Source organism: Podarcis melisellensis (genome assembly GCF_964234715.1).
Source record: "Podarcis melisellensis genome assembly, chromosome: 8".
In the NCBI taxonomy this organism is placed as follows: domain Eukaryota; kingdom Metazoa; phylum Chordata; class Lepidosauria; order Squamata; family Lacertidae; genus Podarcis; species Podarcis melisellensis.
This window is the reverse complement of record NC_138540.1, coordinates 53,325,320-53,351,392: the sequence shown is the minus strand read 5'-3', so window position 1 is coordinate 53,351,392 and position 26,073 is coordinate 53,325,320. Positions and strand designations below refer to the sequence as shown.

At 48.4% G+C, this 26,073-nt stretch overlaps 1 protein-coding gene across 6 annotated transcripts in view; it reads left to right on the top strand.

The window, feature by feature from the left end:
- MTSS2 (MTSS I-BAR domain containing 2) overlaps positions 1–26,073 on the top strand; it is a 58,355-nt gene that overhangs the window by 25,027 nt on the left and 7,255 nt on the right. Inside the window, exons 3-13 of one of the 6 annotated variants that reach the window (XM_081921116.1) lie at positions 2,248–2,321; positions 12,320–12,404; positions 12,715–12,806; positions 13,071–13,145; positions 14,756–14,764; positions 20,155–20,312; positions 21,375–21,482; positions 22,304–22,401; positions 23,315–23,441; positions 25,052–25,126; positions 25,591–25,656. In XM_081921116.1, coding sequence (XP_081777242.1) covers positions 2,248–2,321; positions 12,320–12,404; positions 12,715–12,806; positions 13,071–13,145; positions 14,756–14,764; positions 20,155–20,312; positions 21,375–21,482; positions 22,304–22,401; positions 23,315–23,441; positions 25,052–25,126; positions 25,591–25,656 — 967 coding nt within the window. Of the gene's footprint in view, positions 1–2,247; positions 2,322–12,319; positions 12,405–12,714; positions 12,807–13,070; positions 13,161–14,755; positions 14,765–20,154; positions 20,313–21,374; positions 21,483–22,303; positions 22,402–23,314; positions 23,442–25,051; positions 25,127–25,590; positions 25,657–26,073 lie in introns of all 6 variants that reach the window. The other 5 variants (XM_081921117.1, XM_081921115.1, XM_081921120.1 and 2 more) reach the window with 5 other exon arrangements.

The window sequence follows — 26,073 nt, the reverse complement described above, 5'->3', positions numbered from 1 at the left end:
CCTCCCCAGTGTTCCCAAAAGGAGCCTTGCTCTCCCCCCCCCCAGCCTTGTTCCCAGGGTCACCCCCTTGCTTTGCTTTTCCCCAAGAGTTTTTGGAATCCTCCCCCTTTCTGCTTGCCAGCCACCTCCTCTGGCATATCAAAGGCTTCTATGAAGGGGCCCTTTCAGCCCGTCCACCCTGGCTTTGCCGTCGCCGGATATGCCTTGTGCGGCTGCCCTATTAATAGCCCCCCTGGCTTCGCTGGTGTTTCTCAGCCCTCCGTGGAGCTGAAAGAGCCTCTTGTGTTCCGCTCAGCATCTCCTCAGCTGTTTGCGCACTGTGTTCCCCTTCCACTCTCCCAAAGCGCCTTTTGTGCTCATTGCCTATCTGGAGAGAGTGCTCTCTATTTCCTCCGCTTTTTCCGCACACAGAGTAACTCCACATCGGCTCAGAGCTAGTTTGGGGAGGGAGAGATGGAAGCTCTGGGCTCTGCCTAACAAGGAGTGTAGGCCAACCCATAAGTAGAAGGGGAGGCTGGACAAACTTGGCGCTTAAAGCCTTTCTTTGGGAAGAGCCTCCTCTGTTTTAATTAATTGATTGGTTGGATTTATATCCCTCCTTTCCTCTCCAAGAAACCCAGGGCAGCAAACACATGTAACTTTTAAAATAAAGAAACAAAATAAAAAAAGGAAACATTTTAAATCTGTTTAAAGCATTGTAAAAACAACTACAATTAAAAACATCTAAAATCAGTTGCAGTTAAATTATAAAAAAAATTCTAGAAGCAGCTAAAAACATTATTCCATCCAGTGATCTTAGAGTTACTTGAAACAGTATTTTGTCAGCTACTCCACAGCCAGGGAACCACCACTGAAAAGGCCCTGTCACTAGCCCGGTTACTTGGCACGCAAACTGTTTGAGGCTCAATTTCTACTGGCAGCTCTAGGTAGGGCTGGGAATGGTCTGTGTCTGAAACCCTGGAAACCCTTGGCTGCCAGACCATAATGCTGCACTAGATAGACCTAGCAGTCTGATTCGGTATTGAGGCAGCTTCCTATGTTGCTCAGACTGGGGAGAGCAGGGAGTGCAAAGTCCTCAGAAGCTTGGGCCAGCCATGAACAGCCCACCCGGTTTCCAAGTGCTGCTGCTAAACACAGAGGCCAGATGATGTGTAAAGAAGAGGTTGGCAGACTGCAGGGCAAGGAGCCAGCCCTGAGGTGGCCAAAGGCAGCAGGACGTCAGAGAGAAACTCAGGGAAAGGGAGGCCTAAGGGGGAAAGACAAGAATAAGGAGGGAAGGAAGGAAGCTGAAACAAAAACAGGGCAGGCAATATAGTTCCAAGAAAACTGGAAAGCTGAGGAAACATTGGTGCTGGCATAGAGTCTATTTGAGCTGGTTAAGTTCATTCTTAAGATAAATGCTGCCCATCCCCCACAAAAAGAAAATTGTAGGTTTTCCCCCTACCCTCCCAATTTCCTGGGGGCAAGGCACCTGATAGTGATTGCTGTGATTGGTTCTTTAAGATCTACCTACGACAGGTGTGTGGTGTTTGGCTTGGCCTAGAAGTTAGGGTAAGGATTCGTCACATGCAGGCTTTTTAACATCAGTGCACATGGATGTGTCATGGGACTCTCTCTATGCCTCTGAGCTGTTTGGCACATGGAATCCCCAGGTTGCTAGCTTGGCTGTCTTGGCCTTGCAGCCAGCCTGTGTCCATAGAGCCCAGAGTATGCGCTGAAACACACAGTGTGCACTGAAACACACCATGTGCTCCTTTGCAAGGTAGGTACATGTAAGGGGGGGTGCGATGTTGGTAGAAGGTCAGTTGTGGTCAGCCCGTAGTCTTTCTGGACCGCTCTGCCTCTCAGGGACCCTGATAAGCTTCAGAGGAATTTCAAGAGTTCTCCAGACCACAGGCTGACAGTGTGGGCTTTAAATCATTTGTTAAATAGGGTAACTGAGGAGAGTTGAGCAAGAGGCACTGGATGTCCTCAAGATTTTAGAAGCAAACAAGATTCGGTTTTCTCAGAATTATTAGCCCAGTTGTACTTTTGACCTCTGATTACCTGAGTCTTGGCAGCATTGCAGGTTTAGGCCTAAGTGTTAATAATGCAGGTCTGGTCTGGCTGTGAAGGGATGAGATAAGGCCGACTCACTTGTTGCAGCCACCCAGCCCTTTGAGATGATGGCAAAATGGCTTGTGCTGTTCCTGCGTGAAGACCGCCAACCCTCTGAGCTCTCTCTCTCTCTCTGTCCTTATGTTTTAGGACTACTGTCCTGGCTGCAGTGGCCTTCCTGGATGCCTTCCAGAAAGTGGCAGACATGGCCACCAACACACGAGGTACGTTGTGGGAGCTTTTTGGACTAAAAACTAGCTGACTGCAAAACCAGCCATGTCGCACAGCCAATGGCAGAGAGCAGAACAATGCCTGTGGAAAAAAACTCACCACCAAACTGGCAGGCCCATGGCCCCTTTCTGTTTACTTGTGATCACTTACAGTGCTGCAGTTACCCCAAAGCCTACTTTTAATCCCTCTTTGTACTCACACTCAATCTAGCCCTGTGCTTGGTTTCCACCTGCAGCAGCTAAACAGGTGCCTCTGGGAAACATTCAAGAGGGACATGTTCAAACATCAGAGATGGAGCAAGAATTGCTGTGTGTGTTTCTTTCTGTTTCTGTGACATCCCCATGGGTGACCCTACTGTGGTACTAAGTTTAGTGTCTATCGCCACATCTTGTGGCAGTGAGTTCCAAAGGCTTTTAATTTTTTAGCAATAAATATATTTTCCCGAGGAAAAATATATTAGAGGATTTGTTATGTCGCCTTCCCACTTCTGAGGAAGCATTTGAGGCAGGTCACATCAGTAATAAACAATAGTAATAAAACAGCCAAATGAGGGGGGGGGCAGCAGCAGATAAAATATGTTTTGCATTCTGAACCAAGTTCCAGTCAGCATCTGGGAAACCCTGAGCTTGTGGTGCTTAGAGAGAGAGATTAATTTCATGGTGGGGTCTTACGTGGTCATTGGCAATCCCCCTGCTGATCTCTGCTAATCCAGACATGCTTGTGGGATCACCATGAGGGGAAGAGCAATCATCCTGCTTTTCTAGCAATGCTCATTCGAAGGCCCTGTGATAAATAGGGCCCTCTTTTAAGTGGCACTTCCTTCATTTCTGGGTGGGTGTTACAATTGCGGGGGAAACGGGCTTCTAGAGGCAGCAAGGCAGGAGCCCTTAAAAGTTACCTATAAATGAGTTTCACTGACATTGGGCAGGCACCATCAGTGCACCTTTTGGTTTCCTGCTAAGAATGTTTTTGTTCAGGCAAGTGGCAGACTTTCCAGACATGTAGAAGCTGTCATGTCTTTTAATCTGGTTTAGTTTATTGTTGATATTTATTATTTTTGAATGTTTTAAATATTTGCTTTTACCTGTTGTTATTACTGATCATTCTATTATGTTTCTAAACTGCTTTGAAGAGACGTGGGTGGCGCTGTGGGTTAAACCACAGAGCCTAGGACTTGCCAATCAGAAGGTCGGCGGTTCGAATCCCCGCGACGGGTGAGCTCCCGTTGCTCAGTCCCTGCTCCTGCCAACCTAGCAGTTCGAAAGCACATCAAAAGTGCAAGTAGAGAAATAGGTACCACTCCAGCGGGAAGGTAAACAGCATTTCTGTGTGCTGTTCTGGTTTGCCAGAAGCGGCTTAGTCATGCTGGCCACATGACCCAGAAGCTGTACGCCGGCTCCCTCAGCCAATAAAGCGAGATGAGCGCCGCAACCCCAGAGTCGGCCACGAATGGATATAATGGTCAGGGGTCCCTTTACCTTTACCTTTAAACTGCTTTGAGATTTTATCAAGCAGTATAGAAATGTTGTGAAAGAAAGAAGAGTTTCAGAGTGTGCCTCTTTTCCCTCCGTGTAGGGGTGTAGCAGGGCAAAGTGACCTATTCTGGGCACCTTGTGGCATGTAGATCGCAGAGGTCTGCACCTGAGGACCAGTCTTGCTTCTGGCCCCTCAGATTGTTCTTGGATATGGGCACCACCCAAGCACAAATCAGCCAGGAAGCTCATGAGATGGTCTTGATCAACCTTGAGCTGACCTATATAACCCATTTTCACTGCCCTGAACTTCTTCAAAAATGAGCAGAGGGAAAACACAGCTTTTAAAAAAAGTAATCTCCTCTGAGCCTTAAAAAGACCAGGTGTAACCATGCCTCCTTGTGTACACGTGTAAAGAGCCCGCCCGCCCCTTCTCAGAACTGGCATTGGGATTATATATATATATATTCTCGCCCTTCACCCCTAAGGTCCAGGGTAGGTTACAATTAAAACAAGGGCTATGGTATGCCACAGTAAAAACTGGGTTATCTAAAGAAGGAGAATCAGCAGTAAGCCAGAGTTGGAAGGAATTGACTGTGCAGGTTAGTTTGTTGTTTGACAACAATTGATAGAATAATGTATGTGGGCAGCATTTGTGTTGAGCCATCAGTTACTGGGATAAATCTCTGAAAGCAAGCAGAGAATTGGGTAGGATGGAGCAGGCGATAAAGGAAAGCTGAGAAGGCTAGTACAAAATAAGGAGATGGAGGGAGGGCTGATGTATTCTGGAGAGATATAGGGAGCACCGAATGGAGCTTGGAAGGGAAGCAAAATGTAAATAACACCCCTCACCTGAAGCAGGATGAAAAAACTGATTTGGAATGTGAGTTAATCCCAGAATAAGGTCTGAAGACACAAGAACTCACCACTTTGCTATAGCTAAGCAACCCTGGGCCTGGTCTGACTCCTGGATGGGAAACCACCTGGGAACCACAGGAATGCTCCCTTGGCCACAGAAAGGTGGGATAGAAATGTAAGAAATAAAATGTAAAACAAAAAAACCCTACAAAGCATTGAAAGAACCAGATGGGTCATTGGCCTGACCCAGCAGGCTCTTTATTCTTATGAACCTATTTATTTCCTTTTTTCAGGAAAAGTTTGGTGTGGGAAGGGTTCTTCCTTTGAACGTGACTCTTTGTATGAGGGCAGAAGGGCTATGGAGCGGTTTCCTGACATTCTATTATGGCTGGTTCACTCCGGCTTTTAGACAAGAAGCCACAGCTTGTTATCTATAAACATCTAGGGAAGGGCTGTGATGAGGAAATAAGGGTAGACCTCCATATTTACTTGCACAGGCTTTCTGCACCTACTACTCAAACCCATGTAGAGATTTGCGTTTGCTGCTGAGATGATGTTTTGGGAAGATGTGGCGACGCCAGTGACCGTGCCAGGCCAGGAGTGGGAGGATTTTTAAGCAGAGGTTGGATGGCCATCTGTCCTGGGTGCTTTAGCTGAGATTCCTGCAATGAAGGGTGGGTTAGACTAGATGACCGTCAGGGTCCCTTTCAACTCTATAATTCTGTGATTCCAGGCCTAGCAAACACATGCTCATTGGTTTGGTTATAAGAGGGAGTTTCCCTTTTAACACAAAACGGACCACATGGCATGTGGGAAATGTCTTACAGAAGTAGGGAAAGAGAGCAAGGTTCAAACCTACCTACCCTTGTTGTGCTTACTTTTAGTTTTAGAAGTAACACCCCTCTTCCAAACCAGTGAGCAACACATGTTTAATGAACAGGTCCATGCCTGGCTTAGCCCAGCCTGCTACCTCCCCCAAGTCTACAGAATTCCCTGTTCTTTAGGACTAGGGAATTAAGGGAAGCCTTAGTGGACAGATGTGCAGGGTGATTACTAAAGGAGGGAGCCACAGGTAATAGAAAATTCAGCCACGGCTGTGATTTGGAAAGGAGGTCAGGGGAGAGGAAAGGGAGTCCTTTAGGAGGAGGGGCTTCTGGGCTGCTTGGTAGCTTGCAGTGTGTGGCCCTTTGGAGAATTCCACAAGAGGGGAGACTGAGGCATAGATCATGCAAATGGAAAATGAGGTGGGAAACAGTTGCATGCTTCTCAATAGTAGTAGTAGTAATTATAATTATAATTTATATTCTGTCATCTGAGCAGCTTCCAGCAAATTAAATATTAGCATGTTATTAGCATATGAGCATATACAACTATTCCTTACCCCACCCCCACCCCCAGCTTTCTATATGTGAGTCTCAGGCTGTGAATGAGAGTTGCTTTGCTCTGTAATTCTTTTTGACATCCTTGTTGCCTGCCTAGCCTGTGGGCTGCACTGCTGACTCAGACCATAGTGAATGTCCCATCTGATGCATCTGCATCTATCTTGGGAACATGGCTGGCTTCTATGCTTGAACCACATGCCTAGGACATCACCCAGTTCCATACTCTCACTTTTTCCTGCAGACTAGAACTGCCAATTCACCCATAGCTGTTTACTGAAAGAATGGCTGAATCCAATTTTTCACCATCCAGGTATTTTGTGTGGGTGGGCAGTTTCTGCCTCTGGAGGTTAGATGTCTTGGTTATGGCATGAAACTAAAAGGAACCGAATTATATAGAGGGGGACATGATAGAGCCTGTTGGCAGCTAGATATCATCCTTCTCTTTGGGTTTCCTTCTGTCCAGCTGTTCAGCAGAGAGCAGCTGAGAGGGAAGACTTTGATGATGTGCAAAGTGTGCAGTTGTGGTTCTTTCCTCTGTAGGAAGATCAAAGCGGAGGCAGGGATGTCTCAGGTGGTAGATTTATGTTCTGTACAAATATGCAAAAAGTCATTCATGCATTTCTTTAGTTGCGTACATGCAGTTTTGAGGTTGCCATTGCAATTTGAAGTTTGAGACTTTGAATAGTTGTAAGGCAGACTTGCAGCTCAGCTGTTATTTGCATTCTTCTGCTGCTATGATTGAGTTTATTTTGCCTTTTGCGCATTCAGGACAGAAAGGGACGTTGAGAGCTTTTTTACGAAGTAAAGAAAACATCTAGAGAGAAAATAGAAGCTGAAACAGTTTTAAACACACCCCTTTTCTTGTAGCGTTTGCTCTTTAACTCACAATGCCTTGCCCTGCTCACTGTGTTAGGCCGCTCGTGAAAACACTTCAATGGCGACAGCTTTTTTGATTCTAAAGGCAGCAGATATGTCCAGGATATTTGCTTGTGGGTCCTTGGTTCACCATAATTTGATGGTTGGGGAAGTCATGGTTGTCTCTGTTGGATGTCCAGCTCCCTTTACAGGTTCCCTGTTTCAGAGACTCTTAATTTCATGTGCTTGAACGCCTGGTGCATGTGCTTGTACCACTTGGCTGTCCTTAATCAAGGCTGGCTTCATTGCCCACAAGCCTGCATCATCTTGGTATTCTAAAGCTGTCTAATGCTTCGACGTGGCAGGAAATTTGCTAAGGAAATTTACATGCAGAGTTAAAACGGTCAACAATGCAATAAAGTAGTCTGTGGCTCAAGAGTGACTTTTACTAGCACTGTGGGCTTGTCTGGAAAAATAATAATTTTGCCACATTTTCTCATGCCTTAGTAATATCTAGGGCAATGTTATATGTGGGGCTGCCAATAAAAAGTGTTGAGAAACTTCAGTGCAGTAGATTCAAAGTGTGGTAGACATACATATGGACTACTATCTGCTGTGCTGATAATATTTGGCCAGTGGTTGAAAGACGTTCACTGGCTTCTCCAGTTCTCTACCAGGCTCAGCTCATGTTCTTTGTTTGTTTTCTACCTATAATGCCCCAAGTGGCTTGGAATCATGGCTTTTGAAGGGCTGTCTATCCTAGCATTCCCCAACTTGGTGCCCTCTAACATATTTGGAGACAGGGCTGGACAATTCCCATATGAACTTGCCTGTATATGGAGTTGCTAAGCTCTCGGTAACACACACACACACTCCACTCCACTCCCATTGCAGGGTAGCGATAGGACCTTTGCTGCAGTGGGGGATCATGCACTGCCCAGTTTTTTCTCCTTCAGGGCCAAGTGAAAGCTGCCCTATTATGCTAGTGGGACATCATTAAGGACCGGTTTTTGGCTTTAACTGGTTATTAGTGCTGATTATGTTTTGCTTTTAGTTGCGTTTGTGGGCTCATTTGCTTATGACTGTGTTTTATGGCTTTTATTATGTCAACCACTCTGGGGTGCACAAATGAAGGAAATGAAGCTATTTGCTTGTTGCATTTTAGCCTGTTTTAGTTCGTATTTTGTCCTCGGTGCTATTTCAACAGATGTGTATAAGCTCCCTTGGAAAGGCAAGGTATAAATAATTGCAAACATAAGGTGTCCTGGAGCTGGAAGTGATCACAATATTATTCAGCTCACAATTCAAAGGCAGGCAAAAACACTGAAGTGCAAAACAACCATAGGCAGGGGAGGCACCTTCCCACCAAGGGATGTGGGAAGGGAGCAGGCAGTTCTTCAGGTACCAGCTTCTAAGCAGAGCAAGGCTTTACATGTCAGCACCAGTGCACTAAATGGTCTCAGAAACACACCACAGCTACTGAAGCTCCAAGCTTCCAGCCCCAGTAAGTAGCCAAATTTGAGCTCAGTAATTGAAGGAAAGAAAAAAAATCAACTTGGCCCGGCCCTCCCATCTTGACACTGACTACTTTTGAATGCATTGACTCCCCACCCCCCACCCCATTTTAAATTTTATTGTCTGCCTTTCCTCTTTAATGTTTCGCTGTTGTCCAAGAAGGTTGATGGGTGGGTGAGTGGGAGGTGCTGCGTCATTTTAACTTTTGTGTTTATGGCAACAAAATTCCCCAGGCGGTCTCTGAAAAGAGACAGAAGGACCTCTGGGACTGCACAGTTTTATCCACTAAGTTGTTAGTGGGGTGTTGGAAGAGGACAAGGGAAACGGGGGGTTGCTCTGATTGCACATGTGTGGACATTGCTCGGGGGGGGGGGGTTGTTGCTAGTGAAGTTGCCAAGTGCGATTCAGAATGTGGACCACAAGAGCTCAACGTTTGCAGAAAATGCTGGGAATTATTTTTTTTCTGAAAGAGATGCTAAGGATGTATTTTGTGTCAGGTGATTACAGCCATGGGGTTGGGGGCTGGGGGCAAAATGTCTTGGCAACTCTAAGAGGAAGCAGCACTCCTGGTCAGAACCGGGAAAGGGGGAACAGGAGGAAATGATTTCTCCCTGTCAATGGCTGTGATCTGCAGCAGAAGCCCCGTTCAGCAAGCTAAGGAAACAAGCAAAGGAAGTGAGTCATCCTCCACTGTCTATTGCTGCAGCTGCACAGCGGTGGCTCTGGAGCCAGGATGACCCCCCCCCACCCCCAGTAAGAAGGGGTGTGTGAAGTGCACCACTGTTATGGAGCTAGTGCTGGTGTCTTTCCATCCTCCATGGTTGGGAGCAAATTCCAAAAAGCAACAGAGGGTCAATCACAACCATGTCACCTTCTGATGCCCCAACACTAAAGAGTGTTGCTCTGGAAGGTCAGGCTCAACAGACTGCAGGACCAGAACCATAAGCACAAGCAGACTTGCGGAGAATTAGCTGGCCTCATCTGAGGTCAAGAAGGAAATGGTCTTGGGCTCTTGGAATGTACGAGAGAGATGACTAAAGCGCAGTGATCGTGCCTAGCATTGAGCAAGGCCACTTGGCAAATCATTGCCTAGTAATCCAAGACTAGTAAAAGGAACTGGGTCACTGGTAGGACGCCTGGCCCTCACAGGTACCCTACCTTTAAGAGCACCTTTTTGATCAAAAGTTTGAAATTGATTAATCTCTGTTTGATTAAAAACTTTGCAGCTCGTCCCATTCCCCCCCCCCCCCAGTGATTGCTGACAGGTCAGGCCAACTCATGGACTGAATGAGCATCAGGTGCCTCACCCAGAGCTGGATGAAAAATGTCTTTCCAAACAGTTTGGTGGCTGGCCTGCTTTAAAGGGCTGTTTTAAGGAGTAGGGTTGGAGAATGCATGTCAAGTGCTCTGGGGCAGCCTCCAAAGATCCCTTCCTGAAGGCTGTGTCTTGGAGACTCCCTGCAACTTTTGCCACTTCCTGGCCAGCTCAGGCTGGCCAGCAGAAGGTGAACTGTTTTGCAATGCCTTATATCCTGCTTTGAAGAGGGGCAAATTTCTCTCTGCAGCTCAAACAGTGCTGCATACTGGTGTGCGTGCAGATCCCTCATTAACCTGGATTCATCATGCCGGCTGAGTTGATCATGGTCTGTTGCATCCACTCTTAACTTCCTCCCTCCCAGTACCTTTGAGGGGTGGATCTGCCATTCCCAGGTGACACCGGGTTCCTCTGATGTGTGATTTCTGTGCATTCGTCTTTCCTGGCCCAATTGCGTGCCTTTGCCTCATTAATCTTTCACAATCATTCTGCTTCGGTGTTGTGGGAGTACGCAATGTGTTCTTCCTAGGAAGTGCTTAAAAGGAAGGATTGAGAGGAAGACACATCCTTCGGGGGCACTTTTTATGTATATCTCAAGGAAAACAGAAGGTAGTCTAGATCCTGGAGCCACCTTTGCCAAGTTGGTGCCATTCATGTTTTGGGAAGTAACTCCCAACAGCTCCAGTCAGCACAGGTATTGTAGTCCAAAGCATATGGGGAGCAACAGATTGGAGAAGGCTCCTCTAGAGCAGCAATTCTTCTTCTTTGGCGATCACTCGTAGCCAAGTAAGATTGTCTTCCATGACCACGGTCTTAACAGTGAGTCCGTAAGTGGCTGTGGAGGCCAATTCTGGATCCACACGTCCTTCCATAGTGGGGACGTAGGTTTCTGGGTGGGAGTTGATCATGGTGAGGATTTGTCAAAGCTGCCTTCCTCTTAGCTCGTTTCTCCCTTTCGTCCTGAGTTCGTGCTTCTTTAAGGTCAATGACACCTTTAGTAGAGGCTGTTCTCCAACTGGAGCACTCATAGCAATTACAGCACGTGTGACCAGGAGCAAGCTGAAATGGAAATGAGCAGAAAGAGACAGAAATCACCTCTGGCTGTTAGTTTCTGGCACTACCAAGGGCATTTAGCTGCGACCCACAGGGTGCCATCTCATCTTGCGTAAAAGCCCCTAAAAATGCATGTTCATGGTCATTTTAATGAGGCTTGCACCAGATAACTTCTCATTGGATTGGGCTCCCATGTGAATTAGTGTATGTGGGCATTTTTCTCTCCCTCAAGCAGCAGAATGCCCCATAATCCATGCTTTGTGGGGGATGCAGTTTGATGGGCGGTTCCTATGAAAGACTGTTCCATCCATTCATATCCTCATGTTCAAGGCTCAGAGAGAGAGAAAGAGAGGGGTCAGTGTCAGTGTGGTTATTGCTACCCCCAATGGTCAAAATCTGAATTGCTCTGTTCTCCATCAGGCAGGGCCCTCAATCTAGACTTGGAGCCAATTGTTAGCCTTTGATAGTGATAGCCTTTAACTCAAAGGATATTCTAGAGCTGGGAGGGAAAGGCAGAAAGGAGCAACCAAAATTATCAAAGGGACTGGACTAATCAACCCCATTTGCAGAAAGGCTGCAACATTACAATGCAGCTCAGACCTCATCATGGTGTATTTATGGGTGAAGTTAGGGGGTGTGCCCCAAATGCATTCCCCTCCACACACCTTCTTAACATCAAAATGCATTTGTTTCCTAATCTCCCAGTTTGGAAGGATCCTTCTGATGCTCTTTAAGTTGCAAACACAGCCTCTAGCTCCACTGTGTAAGAGGAAAAAACCCTTTCTTTTTAATGGAAACTCTTGTGAACATTTTACTAATTTGTGTAAGATAGGCTATTGCCAAGTGAGTCACTCTAGCATGAATGGAATCCTGGAACAACCTTTGGCAAGGGGAAGAAGTGTTTGTGAGATGAATTGGGTGGGGGGAGTGTTACAAGCCCACTGGAGAGTCCATTTTCACCTGTGAAATCCTGGAGGGGAAGATGTTGCCCCAAAGTAATGTTTCATAAGAGCTTCTATTATTCTGACTTTTCAGTACCATGTAATGCCTGGAGATAATAGGGGCTTCTGAGGAGACTGGAGAGAAAGCCAGATCTAGGACAGTGTTCAGGAGATCCATTTTCCCTCAGAGAAGGTGGCGGCAGAGCAGGGATGTCCAGAGAGGAGGAACTGAGTCTCAAGTAGAGGCTGAAGAAACAGCTTGCAGGGCTCTTGTGAGAGTAACATATGATGCCTTTCTGTATGCCCCCTCAGGAGGAAAGTCAGGAGAGAGCCCTGATAGCTCTGCTTTGCTACTTCTGAAACAAGGCCTCAGACTCTTAGGCAACTCGGTTTCCCAGCCCATGTGATCTCACTCCCTCACCCAGCCCCAATGTCAGGCATTCCTTCAGTCTGTGCTGACATCTCAATTCCTTGCCTCTCCATTTTCTTTCTCTCTGACTGAACAAGAGAGAAGGAAAGAAAAGAAATTCCGTACTTGAATTTTTCTGCAGTAACTCTTGACTGTTCTCCATTAACATGAGGGCTGGTTTTTCACCTCAGGAGCCACGAGGGACATCGGCTCCGCACTAACCCGGATGTGTATGCGGCACCGCAGTATTGAGACCAAGCTGAGGCAGTTTACCAAGTAAGTGCCTTTCGTTAGACCCGCGTGCTTGTCATGTGTGTGGGCCAGCCCCAGGCTTCCTTTCCGAAGAAGAGGGAGAGGCTCAGTGGCCTTGAAAACGGGATTGGGGAGGTGCTGTAATAGGCAAGACATGCAGAAGGAGGCTCAGGGTTTTAGAAACTCGCGCCACTTCCATACTCTAGTCCAGAGAATGAGTTATTGAGCCATTTGGATCACGGCACATTTATGGGGATTTCGTTGCAAAACTCTTCTCCACTTCCCTTGGCCCTTCTAACCCGCCTCTCTCTGGGTGCCTTCCCCCCTCCTGCAGCGCCCTGATGGAGAGCCTGATTAACCCCCTGCAGGATCGGATAGAGGACTGGAAGAAGACTGCTAACCAGCTTGACAAAGATCACGCGAAAGGTAAAAGGGCAGGAGGCACCCTGGCTGCCCCATAGCCTGTGAGGCAGTGTCTGATGCTCAGAGGAAAGCAGTGGCAAGGATGTGACTGTGGGGCTTAGGGTGGGAGGAGATGAAAGCCAGGAGTTGAGTCTGGGCCCCATAGAGAGCAGTGGCCTCCCTTGTCTGCTCACGCCATGTGGGGGACCTCGGGGTCCACCCGCCAAGCTGTTTGCCTTCTGGTCACTTGGAATCAGGCCTCGTGTTTCCCGATTCCTGTCTCCTTAGAATACAAACGAGCCCGCCATGAGATAAAGAAGAAGTCCTCTGACACACTGAAGCTTCAGAAGAAAGCCCGCAAAGGTAAGATCTGCCAGGGTGTTTCTGGCCAAAGGGCAGCTCAGTTTGGCTAGTGATGTTGGCCTCCAACCCCTGATTGAAGAAGGGGGCTGGATTTGCTGGGCTGCCCTTGGATAAACTAAATTGCTTCTGCCTTAGCAGTGAACATTTCCCTGCACAGGTAATGGCATGGATGGAGCAAGGACCTTGGTTTAATTCTTCAGTTAAATGCATTGCAGTGTAAGATCCTGGTTAAACTAGGGTGGAGGCCTCCTTGCGGCATAATGTCCTGGGGCCCAGAGGCTCTCCAAATCCCTTTGTGGGTTGTTTGCTTGGCAGGTGAGACAGAGCTTTGTGTTAGGCAGTGACAGAAAAGGGAACGAAGTCTTGAATTCAGCTTCCTGAATTTATGGGGGGGGGGGTGTTAAAGCAAGTTTCTGGCCCCTGTGGCTTGACAGTGTGGGTGGGCAATGCTGGCTGAGGCCTCAGAAACCGGAGGAGATGGCCGAGTGAGAGGTCTGCTGATTAGGCTCACAGCATTCACCTTTGCTCAGTTCAGGAATCTTGGATTTATTTGTTTTAAGTGCAGAAGAAAACACATGCCTCTCAGCTATCGATCCTCTTCAAAGCTGTGAGGCATTTTAAGCCCCAAGGAGAAAGAAGGCCCAGCTGTCTTCAGAGTTGTGGTAGCAGATTCCTAGGGGAGAAGGAAGCTTGCCTGCCTCTGGTTCGCTTGTGTGTCTGAATGGGTCTGGATGAGAGTGGCAGTTTCTGCAGGGGGCATTGTACAGCTGGTGCTTTAAGTTTCCGCACTTTTGGTTTGCCCTCCCATCTTGTGAACACGTGATTGCCAGGGGAGGGTTGCTTTCAGAGCCTTGCTAAGTTCTTATTGCCCTAAAATCAGGCCAGTGTGTTGATCCAGGTTGTTGCTCCTTGAAGTTACCATGTGTGTATGCTGGTGCTGACTGCAAAGGGGGGGGGCTCGGGGGATAATTGCCTATCAAAGTGCCTCTCCCTCCCCTTTATGCACACACTCTGTCATGGGAAGAGAACTGTGTTGGTGTTCTCAGTGTGGCGTCTCATACCATTCTCAGTCCTTCTAGGTATTGAGAGGGGTCTTCCTGGCTCCTGCAGCAGACCCTCTGAGGCCCAAACCAGATGTTGCGTGTGCACGTGGCCACCAATGACTCCTTGGGAAGACAAGGTGCAGGGTGCAAATGTCTCTGTGCCTTCCTCCTCCTGTTTGGCTGCTCCATGCAAGGTGGATTGGGGACCTGTGGCATTTGGCTTGGGTCTGGGGCATTTGCATTCTGCCTTGGGGAATCCCCACCCCACCCCTGGACCTGCCATTGCCCCCCCCCACCTGGGGGAGGTTACCAGAGTCCTGTGGCTCCCACTTTTGCTCCTTGTGCCAGTGGAGAAGACCTGACCAGATGCAGCTGTCCCCTGCTGTCATTTTATGGCGGGAGAGCAGTTGTGTACCTGGTGATGTGGCTGAGTTGGGTGGTGGTTCTGTGGGGTCCTGTTCCGGGTGAGAAGATGGCTCTATACATCAGCCTGTCTTTCACACATTCTTCTTTCTCTCTTCCTCCCTCTCTCTTTTCTCTTCCCTCCTTTCCACATCCTTCCTGTAGAGCTACTTGGTAAGTCAAATGTTGCCATCTCAGCTTCATCCAGGCATCCCTCACCCTTCCTCCACGCTCTTGGCTTCACTACCTGTAATCCTTTCCTCCCTCCCTCCCTCCACTCTGTTTCGGTTGGGCTTGAAATGAAATGAAACCTCCAGAGGCCATGCTGACGCAAGTTGTGCATTGAGGGTTGGGAGCAGCTTAAGCTGATGGGGCCGACTGAGGCTCAGCCCAGCTTTGCTGGAGGCAGAGAGGAGGTGGTCCTTGCTCTGTGATGAACGCAGGAACCTGAGGTGTAAGGTGCTGACAGACCACATGGCAAGAACAGAAATGCTAAGTTCAAAGTTGCTTCATTATTCTCAGTGAACCTTGCAATGACCCTGTAAGGCAGGCCAGCATCACTGCCCCCCATGTTGCAGGTGGCCAGGCTGAGGCTGAAGAAGAGCAGCGTACCTCAGGCCAAATTGGAGACTTGGGAGATTGTTCCAAAGCCATCTTATTTCGGCCTGCTGGCATTCAAGACTCCATGGGAAATGGGTGTGCGCCTCCCCTACTACGCCAACCCCCAAACTAGCCCATCCACAAACTAGCTAAGCACCTGAGATGCCAAAATCCATGGGGCTCTTGCCTTGCCTCTGTTTAGAGTAATCTCCCCCCCCCCACGCTCCCCACTTACCTGGTGCCTCCCACATGTTGGTGGAGTAGAACTCCTACCCCCAACCCTTGGCCTTGCTGGCTGAGGCTTACGAGACCTTTTAGGTTGAAATATGTGGTGTGTGCTGGATTTATTTATCTATAGTTTGACCATTCCAACCTTGGGCCTTTCCTGGCCTTGGAAAGTCCCTACCTTTCAGCCTAAGCTCCCTTACAAGGTTGTTGTGAAGCTGTTTTCTAAAGACAGTGCTCTGTGTGTCTTAAAAGAAGCCTAGCATACATGAAAACCCTTAGTTTGATTTGGAAGAGTTGCATTCAGGCCCCACCTTCCTGGGGCTACAAAAAACTGGGTTATTTTACAGAATGTATTGCAGGCATAGGCAAACTCAGCCCTCCAGATGTTTTGGGACTACAACTCCCACCATCCCTAGCTAACAGGACCAGTGGTCAGGGATGATGAGAATTGCAGTCTCAAAACATCTGGAGGGTCGAGTTTGCCTGTGCCTGATGTATTGGGTTCAATCCCATTTTAAAGAATTGGGTAGCAGCAAGCAATGTGAAGGAGGAAGAAGGGGTCCTACCCTCTCCACCTGCCTGAGACCCTGCAGAGCCACTCCTCTGGGCAGGGGTCTGCCTCAGTGCAAGGCTGCTTCATATGCCCTACTGCCACTTTGAAAAGGGGGAAATCAAAGGGCACATTCAAAGCACATACACTTTGGAAAAACAGCTTGAATTCTCACAGATCCAGACTGGCTCAGTCTCTCACTCTGGGGCCATCTTCTCCAACCTGGTGTTTTGGACCACAACTCCCATTAGCCTCAGCCTTCTCTGGAGGAAATCCTCCTTGGTATTGCTTATGACAGGCATGTCCAAAGTCCATTTCGGGGGCCTAATGTGGCCCGCCGGTCGGTTTAATCCAGCCCCTGTGGCAGTTTATTTCCTGGGGTAAAAGCCTAAAAAAAACCAACAACTTCAATCCTAAAAAAAGGTCAACAACATTGTTTGGCCCTTTGGTCAGCCCCCATGGCCCTTCACTTCATCAAATCTGGCCCTCTTTTTAAAAAGTTTGGATACCACTGGCTTATGGGATGGCTTAACCGGCTTCAGGGAAAGCTGTTCTGGAAGATGGCTAGGTCTCCTTCAGAGGGAGACCACATTTTCCACCTGCAGCAGAGTGCCACCATTTTGTCTGGGCACTTAAGGGCCCCAGGTGCTTTCAGTTGGGGACCAAAGGCCTGGTTAAAATGATTGGTGCATCTTGGAATAACCACTCCTTCCCCCTTAGGCCAAAGCAAAGAGGAGGCCTTCTTGTCTTGTGCTGTGAGATACTCACAAGAGTGTCCCTATGATCCCTCTTGGCATCCTCACCCTCGTGAACCACAAAGGCATAAGCAACAAGACATAGTCAGTGGGCGCTTTTTAAGTTGGCTTTCATTTCAGGCCTTATCAGCATCACCACAGGGCCTCATTATTCCCATCTGGACACTCCTCTTTCTCTGGCTCTGCTGCCCCGCTCCAGAATGGCTCTGGGGCAAATGCTGAGATCCACCCACCTTGGGCCCAGATCCACCCCAGAGAGTGACAGCCTTGAGATTAGGGATGGGGGAAGAGCCACTTTAAAAAGTGGAATTGGACAGGGAATGCACCCTTCAGCAACAGCTCATCAGAAGGGTGGGTTGGTGCCTTGGCTTCCATTTTCAAAAGGCCAGTTCTGGCTTTCCCCAAGCATTATTAAATTCAGCAAGCGTTATATAGGTCTCGCAGGTCCCCCTCAACTTTATAGCTCCTTTTCCCTGGGTCTTTTGGCTGCCAAGCCCAAGCATCAGGATCTCAGCCTTAGCCCTCCAATATCCTGGGGCCCACTGCCTCAACAGCTTGGCTGTTTCTTGACTTTTTCTCAGCAATCAGCCATTCTTCCAGTCTTCCCCGTTCCTCCCCACACTGGTTTTCAACCCGCCTGGCTGCTCCGTCATCTTGCTTTACCTTCTTTGCATGTGGGCTGCTGGTGGTGGTGGTGGTGGGAGGCAACATATCTGAGTGACAGCAGGGCTGCGGTTGCACAAGGGTGGTCTTCATTGCTGTCCATCAAGCCAAGCATTTCATGGTTGGTTCTGCACACATTGTGAATTGCTTGCTGGCACCTCTGTTTTGCATAGCTTGTGATCAGTGGGTGGTTGTGAGCATGGACAGCTCCAGGGGAGCCTTGATCCTAAGGACTCTCTTGGTGTCTGTGCTTCCGACGAGCTTTTGAAGTCCATGTGTCTGTGTCTCCCTTTGTGTGTCCTTGAGTATTTGTATGAGTAGCAATACCCATCCACTCCACCCCAGATTGCTCACAGTGCAGCCTTCCAAGGAACTGAGTCACACAAATTTCAGCACCGCTGTGACACTACGGTCTGAACTTGGAATGAATTTGAACTTCTGCTTTTGAATTACAGTGTTGGAATTGTGAATGGGTTTGTGTGGGAAGGAGAGAGTGATGAATCCAGCACAAACTGGGATGGAGGAGGGAAAGGCAAGGTGCATCATGGGAGCAGGGCAGTCCTCTCCATGACTCTAGGAGTGCCAAAGGACCACTGTGCTCTGCTCCACTGCTGGGACTCCTCTTGCCATTGGGCAATTGGAAAAAGCCTGTGGGGTGAATTCAAAGAAGCAGAAAAGGATGGATCTAGACACATCTGCCCACCTTTGGAGAGTTGAAGAGCCAGAAGCCAACATGGGCCTCTTGTTGTTTTGGCCCAATTTTGCTGCTACACCCAGAAAATGAAAATGCTGCATAGCACGAGAAGGCCTCCCACTGCTTTGACCATGACCCCTTCAGACTTGCGTGGGCCAATGGGGCTTTCTTCTCCCTGCAACCCTATATGAGAAGGACAACCTGCATCTCATGTAACATCTAGTTATTGCTAGCAGTACGATGGCTCCTCTCCCAGTCTAGAGAGTCAGGCTAGAGAGTAGAGGCTTGGCAAAGGACTTCTGTGAATCATGGAGGTGGAGGGAGTGGTAACAGGAGGAGCAGGAATGGTGGGGCGATTGTGCTTTGCAGAGGTCATGATGGGCCAGAAGGTAGAAAGGTGACTTCACAGATTGAAAGCGAGGAGGCTGCTGTTCCAGATGCTGTAGAATGGCATAGTCAAAGGTGCAAAGGCAGAGTAGGGAGAAGAAGGCAGAGGTAAAGGAGAACTTGCTTCAGACTAAGAGGTCAAAAAGAGAAATATTTCATAGGAAGTGAAGAGGGTGGAGAGCTTGCATCCTTGGTGGGAGCCAACACAGGTGCTTAAGGAGAGGAGCGAGGTGCTCCTTGGAGTGGAGATGGGGACAGTTGTGACATCCTCCACTCCCTTTATTGCCTCATACGTCTTCATGAATTGGTAGCAGTTGGGGACTATGGGGTGAAATAGGGCTTGGTTCCATGATGACATCTGCGAAGTCAAATGAAGTCAGTTGACGGATTAGGCAGGGGAGGGCAGTACAAAGAGATGGGGGGGAGTATTTTTGCAAGCAATATTGAAATAGCATGGTGGGCATTTTCAGTTATGCAGAAGATGTTCCTGAAAAACAATGAAGGTTTTGGCTTAGCCCTGTTTACAAATATAGTTATTATTGATAGGTTGAGTTTAAATTACTTGTAAGCTGCTTAATATTTAAAAAATCCAAAGCGGTATACAAAGTATAAGGCAGTCAGTGCACAACATGCAGCCTAGAAAAGACATAAATACAGTTTGTTGCTTTCAACAGTGACCAGTGATATGACATATCTGGCCAATATCACTCCTTTTGGGATGCAGACATGGACAGAAATGTCACCAGGGCTGATGTGGGCCAGGAGCCCAGTGCCTCCTGAAGGGCCAGCTACAGATATTAACAGTGGCCCTCACACTTTTATAGACCTTTGCAATATATGCAGTCATGATGCTACTTGTCTGAAATCATCAATTTTACCACATGTGAACATCCATAAAAATTAAGCAAGCATGAAACTGAGCTTCCCTCTATCATAACAATAGGGACTGAGAGCAACAGAGCCAACATCATAGTTCATCAGAATGACAAATCCTGGACAACAGGGTCAAAGACCAGTGTTTACTTATTTAAAAAGTCATTTAACCTGCTCTTCAGGCAAAAAGGCTCCAAAAATAGCTTATAAATTGAACCAAAAAAAATAGCCCCTCATAGTGTTTGGCAAACCAACTTGGGTGTGTTTCTTCACAACACTCTTCAGTATTTTAAACATCTCTAGTACAAGTCAGAGGACTCACAAAATGGTTGCTTTTGCTTCTTGGGAGCTATTCAGTAAGTCTGGATACGGGTGCATTATGCTATAATCAAACTGGTTTAAACAGAATTTAATTTCGTGCCTGAACAATGGAAGATGAGGAATTGCCGTTTATTGAGGACACGACAGGCTTTTTGACAGAAATCTGTGACACCAGGTTGTAGTCTGCGCTATGCCCAGGTAGTGTTTATTCAGCAGAGACCACCAGTCACTGAAGATATCAGGAGACATCACTTGCAGCAGTAAAATCTAGGAAGGTTTGCTTGTTTCTAGACTGGCATTTTCCCTACCTAGATGACCTCTCAGTGCTCCAGTTTAGGTTACCCAGTTTCACCATAGTCAGGAAATAGACAGATTTGAGACGCCACATCTGTTCAGGGGCTACCTCCAGAAGTAGGCCAGAGCTTTGAGGCTGGACCTGGGGGCTGGTGGGTGAAGAGGAGGTGATGCCTCTGTCTCCCTGTCCTTCTTTCAGGTAAAGGGGACCTGCAGCCTCAACTGGACAACGCACTCCAAGATGTCAATGACATGTACCTTCTTTTGGAAGAAACGGAGAAACAGGCTGTCCGCAAGGCACTCATTGAGGAGCGAGGGCGGTTCTGCACCTTCATTGCTTATTTGCAACCTGTGGTGGTATGTGCCCCCCACCCCTACCTTACCCAATATTCAGCTGCCCACATTTGTTTCATGGGTTGAGTAAACTGAGAAAACAAGTCCCTTATTTATAGTGTATTTTAATTTGCAAACAAAATTCTAGCAGCCACCCCCACCCCTCCCATAGTGACATTATACAACTCTGGGTATTGGTAGGTACTTAAAATATTTGATGCACGGGCCCATTGGATAAAAATGTGCCTCAATTTTGTATGTGGTGATTTATGCATATAGATGCAAATTTAGGCAACTTGCAGAGAAAAACAAACTCCGGCTCCTCCTAGACTTACTCTGAGCTATGGGGTGTCAACAGGGTTGGATTGCACCCAACACTGTCTCTCACACCTGCACACACCTCTGCTCCCACCTGAAGCAATGCTTTAAAAGGACTTGCCCCGTTCATATTGCTAATCTACATCCTGTCTTTATCCATTCCTTTCCAAGGCTTCAGCCCTGTGCATGGGAGCCAGTCCTATTGTGGATTTAGGTGGACTTGCCAAGTTAAGGTTAAGGAGGCTGTGTGCGCCAACAATTAATGAAACTTTGGTCGAGCCCTTCCCTTGAGATGCTGTTGATTTATTTATTTATTTATTGCATTTATATCTCATCTTTTCCTCCCAGGAGCTCAAGGTTGTGTATGTGGTTCTTGATGACTACATATTAGATCAGCCTTTCTCAGCCTGGTGCCTTCTAGTTATTTTGGACTACAACTCCCATCAGCCCCAGAGGTGGGCTGTGCTTGTGGTAGTATCGCCCAGGCTGAACTGCTAAGTTGCCTTTGACTCTTCATCCAAAAATCCATACTTCTATCTCCAAGGCTAGGGAACCATATGGCTGGGCCCTGCCCAAGTTAAGCCACATAACCTTCATCAGACAGAACCAGCACTTGCAAAGGGTCCATTTGTAATGCAAGGATACTTATCATAGAATCAGAAGGGACCACAAGGGTCCATCTAGTCCAGCCCCCTGCAATGCAGGAATATTGAGTTGTCTTTCTCCAGAACACAGCAAATGCTTGATTCTCTCTTGTCACTTTTGCAGAATGGAGAGATCACCATGCTGGGAGAGATCACCCACCTGCAGGGCATCATTGACGACCTGGTGGTCCTGACAGCTGACCCCCACAAATTGCCATCGGCCAGTGAACAGGTGGGAGAGCCAAAAGGATGGAGTGCTGGGGAGGTTTTAGAAAAGGATGTGTAGCTATGTGGATGTTATTTGGATTTATATACCAAATCTTCAAGTCAAATTCTCAGACTGGCTTCCAGTACAAAAGATAAAACATTAACAATTTAAAAGTGACAATAATGATAACACAGTAGCAGCTTCACTAAATCAGAACAAATCGTAGAAGGCCCTTGATTAAATTCTCAGTTAATTTATTGCATCATGCAGTTTGGGAAATATGGAACTAGTCCAGCCCAAGCTCCAGCTTTCAGAATTTAATTGTGACAGGTGCCCAGATAGCCCAGCATCAAACTTCTAGCAGTGGCAGAGTCTCTAACTGTAACCAGGGAGGAGGTAATCCGAAAGGAAGGAATTGGAAAATACTTCCTAGGTTCAAAATACCTTTATATAACGGAAACTAATTATTCCTTCACACCCACAGTGATGGATACAGGAGCTTAGCCAAACCAAGTAATGACTTATGGGCCTTATATGCAAGCATATGTCTTTTGAGAATTAAACAAAGAAAAGAAGTGCAGACTTATAAGGTGGAATCGAAGGGTTAGATGGACCAGTGGTCTCGAGGCAGCTAAAGGTGGTCTTAATGGGGCATTGTCAGAATGTGTGCCTGCCTGTGTGGGATTGTTGAGTGGCCACTGGTGGCATTTCCTCCTTTTCTGAGAAAGTAGAGTAACCCCCTGGACTCTGCTCTAATTGGGAGGACAAATGAGACACAGTTGGAAGAACGTTTTGCACCCTGAGAAGTGTCACGGAGCTACCTATTAATGCCAAATATTTTGCAGGTGATCAAAGATTTGAAGGGCTCTGATTATAGCTGGTCTTACCAGACCCCGCCGTCCTCTCCCAGCAGCTCTGGGTCCCGCAAATCCAGCATGTGCAGGTAGGTGTGTTTGGCGCAGCTGGAGGAATCTCCAAGCTCAAGGGCATGACTGCCAAGGGGAGCATAGCATGACCTGCCTTTCTCTAAATGGGCCTGTCGCAACTCGTATGATCCCATGGAGGTAGCCAGTGAGGTGCTATAATTCTTGAGTGACTCTTTTCTTTTTTTAATAGTTCTTTTTGTGGTATTTTGTTTAAAAAATCCCAAGTTCAAATAACTAATGCAAACCTCTCCCCATCACTGTGGGAAGAGAAACTAGCAATTCAAAGCTCTGTTGACCAACAGTCCCCCTAGTTTGGAGCAACATGAAGCAATGGAGGCAGTCACCTGAACTTGCAAAGGAGACATGTTTAAAGGCACAGGAGCCCTGAGGTGCTTTAGGCACATGTTGCCTGCTCATGCTGCGACTGTGTCTCGGGCTCCCTCAGGAAACTGACATGCCATGTGGACTAAGAAGTGGGGGAACATGGCACTTCCAGAGCAGTGGGCCTAGTGCAGAAACACCCTGGGATTGTGTGTGTGTATTTGTGTGTGTGTGATCATTGTCAGGCCCTCAGCACCACTGCAGTCTCTTAGCTGGGAGAGAAGTGTGTCACTTTCCCCAATATGCTCCTTTCCTGTCTGTAATGCCACTTAATCCCTCACAGTTTGTGTGGGTTGGACTGGTTTTTTGTTTTTTGTTTAATAAATGAAAACAAAACTCTCTTCCTTCCTTTGCACCCCCTGCTATAATCACTCCTACCCCATCAATGCGCTTTGATGATGGCGCTTTGTCTCTCCTGCGCGCCTCATCCTGCCCGCCATGCCGTCTCATCCTGCCACCCTTTAGCGGCGCTAGCAGTGCTCAGGGTGGCCCCCCGTGGCTCACGGGTTCTCAAACATACTCACCAACTTCCATATGTCGCTACCGCAGCCTGGCACAGCCCGTCAATGCCAACACCCGCCTGTCCAGCGTCTCATCGCATGACTCTGGCTTCATCTCCCAGGACGCCATGTTCTCCAAGCCACCTTCGCCAATGCCCTCGGACCTCACCAGTCAGGTAAGCTCAGCGGGGCAGCCACCAAAGGCCACAGAATGAAAAGGGGAAGCCCTGGGCAAACATGGCAGCTATCAACACTCTTCTTGCTGTTACTCTGCTGCAGGCAGGCCCAATCCGGTTGTGCATGCACAGTCTCTTAGGGGAGGTCAAGGGTACTGGTGGCCACAGGACAGACCCCTTGAATGAGCTACCATCCCCCACCCCCTCCAGTTTAATCAGATTCCTCTGCCCTCAGTCCTTCATTTTATAAACCAGGCTGGTTGACTATTTAGGTGGGGTAAGTTCCCAGCACTACATGGGCTGTGCAGCGGATGGGTGTGCCAGTCCCCATTTTAGCTGGCTCCAGGTGAGTTGTTGGCAGTCACGTCTCTCTTTTGCCTGGGAGTAGGCCCAGAAATCTGTGAGGAAAAGAAGCCTGCTTCTCTCCTTGGCCACCTGGTGGTTGCAGAGCCCCAGGAACTGACAGCCTCAACTCTCCAGGGGTGATGAAGAACTCCTACATAGGTGTCAAGGCTTCAGATTTGGGGGACCTGCAGCTCGGAGCCTCCTTTGAAGGGCAAAAAGATCTCTCTCATGCCTCCAGCTGAATAGCCAGGTGCACATAATGGCTTACTTCTCTGTAACTGGGGAAGGGGCTTGGTGCTGCAGGGAATGTAACAAGCCCCTTCACCCACTCAAGTAGCTTTTGCCAGCCTGCTGCCTATTAAGATGCCTGCCCCAGTGTGGCCGTTCCAGTGCGAATTAAGAGCCCAGAACATCTGGAGGGCTCCAGGCCTGTGAAGGCGGCAATAAAGCATGGATTTCTGAATCCCACAGCCGTGGAGGGTTACAGCCACTCAAAGGTTCTCACGTCCCCATTTCTTTTAAGTGTAAAGAGCCAGCAGCTCTTTCTCTGGGGCTTCTGCAGCAGATGGTCCAGAGGGATTTTATCCAAGACTTGCAGAGCGAGGGTTTATCAATATGCCCTGAGCTGAGGGTGGCTCCAAGAAAAGCAAGTTAAGATATTTGTGAATAATGTTGTGTTTTTGTAAAGTGTCTCATGGAGTTGCAAGCAGAATGTCTGGCCTGCGGGCAGGAAGAGGGCAGCTGCCGAGTGCACCTGTGAGGAAGGTGCAGGAAGTTTGGGACGTCCCTCTGGCCTCCTGTGTGCCTTGTTTCCACACCCTGGGCGAGAGGAGGCTTTCCCCTCCTGCCTCTCTGCTTCCTGCAGCTGGTCCTTTCCTGTTGCCCTTGCAGAGGGAGGAGGCCTTCCTTCCCTCGGCTCCTTCCTCATCGCTTCCCCTGCTGAAGAGTTATTGCAGAGGGCCTGGAAGTGCCTGTGCAAAATCCATGTGAGGCCCCTCATGGGCTTCCCGTGAGCGTGTGTGGCTCCTCCGGTGCTTGCACTGCCTGCTGTGATCTAACACCTGGCTCTTAAGTGTCAAGGCTGGCTGCCCTGCGCTTGCATCTGCCTCTCTCTCTCTCTCTCTCTCTCTCTCTCTCTCTCTCTCTCTCTCTCTCTCTCTGCCTGCTGCTTTCCCTCCACCAGCTGCTTAACCAGGTCTCTTCTCTCCTTTCTCTCCCATATGTCTGTTTTGCTCCTGCTGACCTTTGGACTTTGGGCATGGCAGAAGTCCTCCAGCTCCGCATCGTCCGAGGCCTCAGAAACCTGCCAGTCTGTTAGCGAATGCAACTCCCCGACCTCGGTCAGTTCTAGCTCTGCCCCCGGGGCATGGTCAGGCGGCCGGAAGGTGACGCGCAAATCGGCAACATCCTTCCCACCCACCCACCAATCACACACCCAGGATCCAGGGATATGCACCCCACCCAGTGGCTGATGCACTGCAGGGCTTTAGCATGTCACAAACCTTTGGGGAAATGGACACCTCCTCCTGCTCCTCTGGTTGCCGTCTCCCTCTCCTCTTCTTCCTCCACCATTTCTGTTCCCGGTCCCACCTTGTTGGCTGGCTTTTGGCTCTTGGCTTTTTGATGGTTGTTGTTTTTTTGGTCCTGGCTTGATGATTCCGGTGTGATTCTGGCTTCCTCTGCAGCTCTGCCCAGCCGGTTGCCACGGGCCGCCCCCTTCCCACCCCCTGCAGGTTGGCTGGGTGTGCAGCAGTCATGCGTGTGCTCTGGGTTCTCTTCACCGTGGTTTCTTACTGTGTTTCAGTGGAAACCCCTGAATGTAGCTCATGTGGCCAGGACTGAAGGAAGCTCCAGAAGAAGCCTTAGCCTGGTGTGTATATTGTGGTGTGTCCGTTTCCGAGATCTTGACCAGGGGAGTCAGCTGCTCCAGAGCTGGAACAGGAGCCTTCTGTGGCTCTGTTGGCTCTGGAAACATGTAGCTCCAAGCCTAATCTCCCAGCAGCAGCCTAGGGATTCCCCTCTGGAAAGCAATGGAGGTGATGCTGCAGAGGTCACTCAGGAGCAAGAGCCTCTGCCCTGCACAAGTTCCATTCTGTTTGGGGGTTTTTCTGCATCATTTAATATGCTCAATGGTTGAACCCAGCCAGGCTCCCACCCCAGCATTTATAGGTGCAGGTAGCAAAGGCTCCCATGTGGCCCCAGATCAAACCCATCAGGCTGTCTGAAGCAGTTGTTCTTTCCTCTTGCACACTGGCATTGTGAGCACATCAAAGTGCTCTGGAAACAG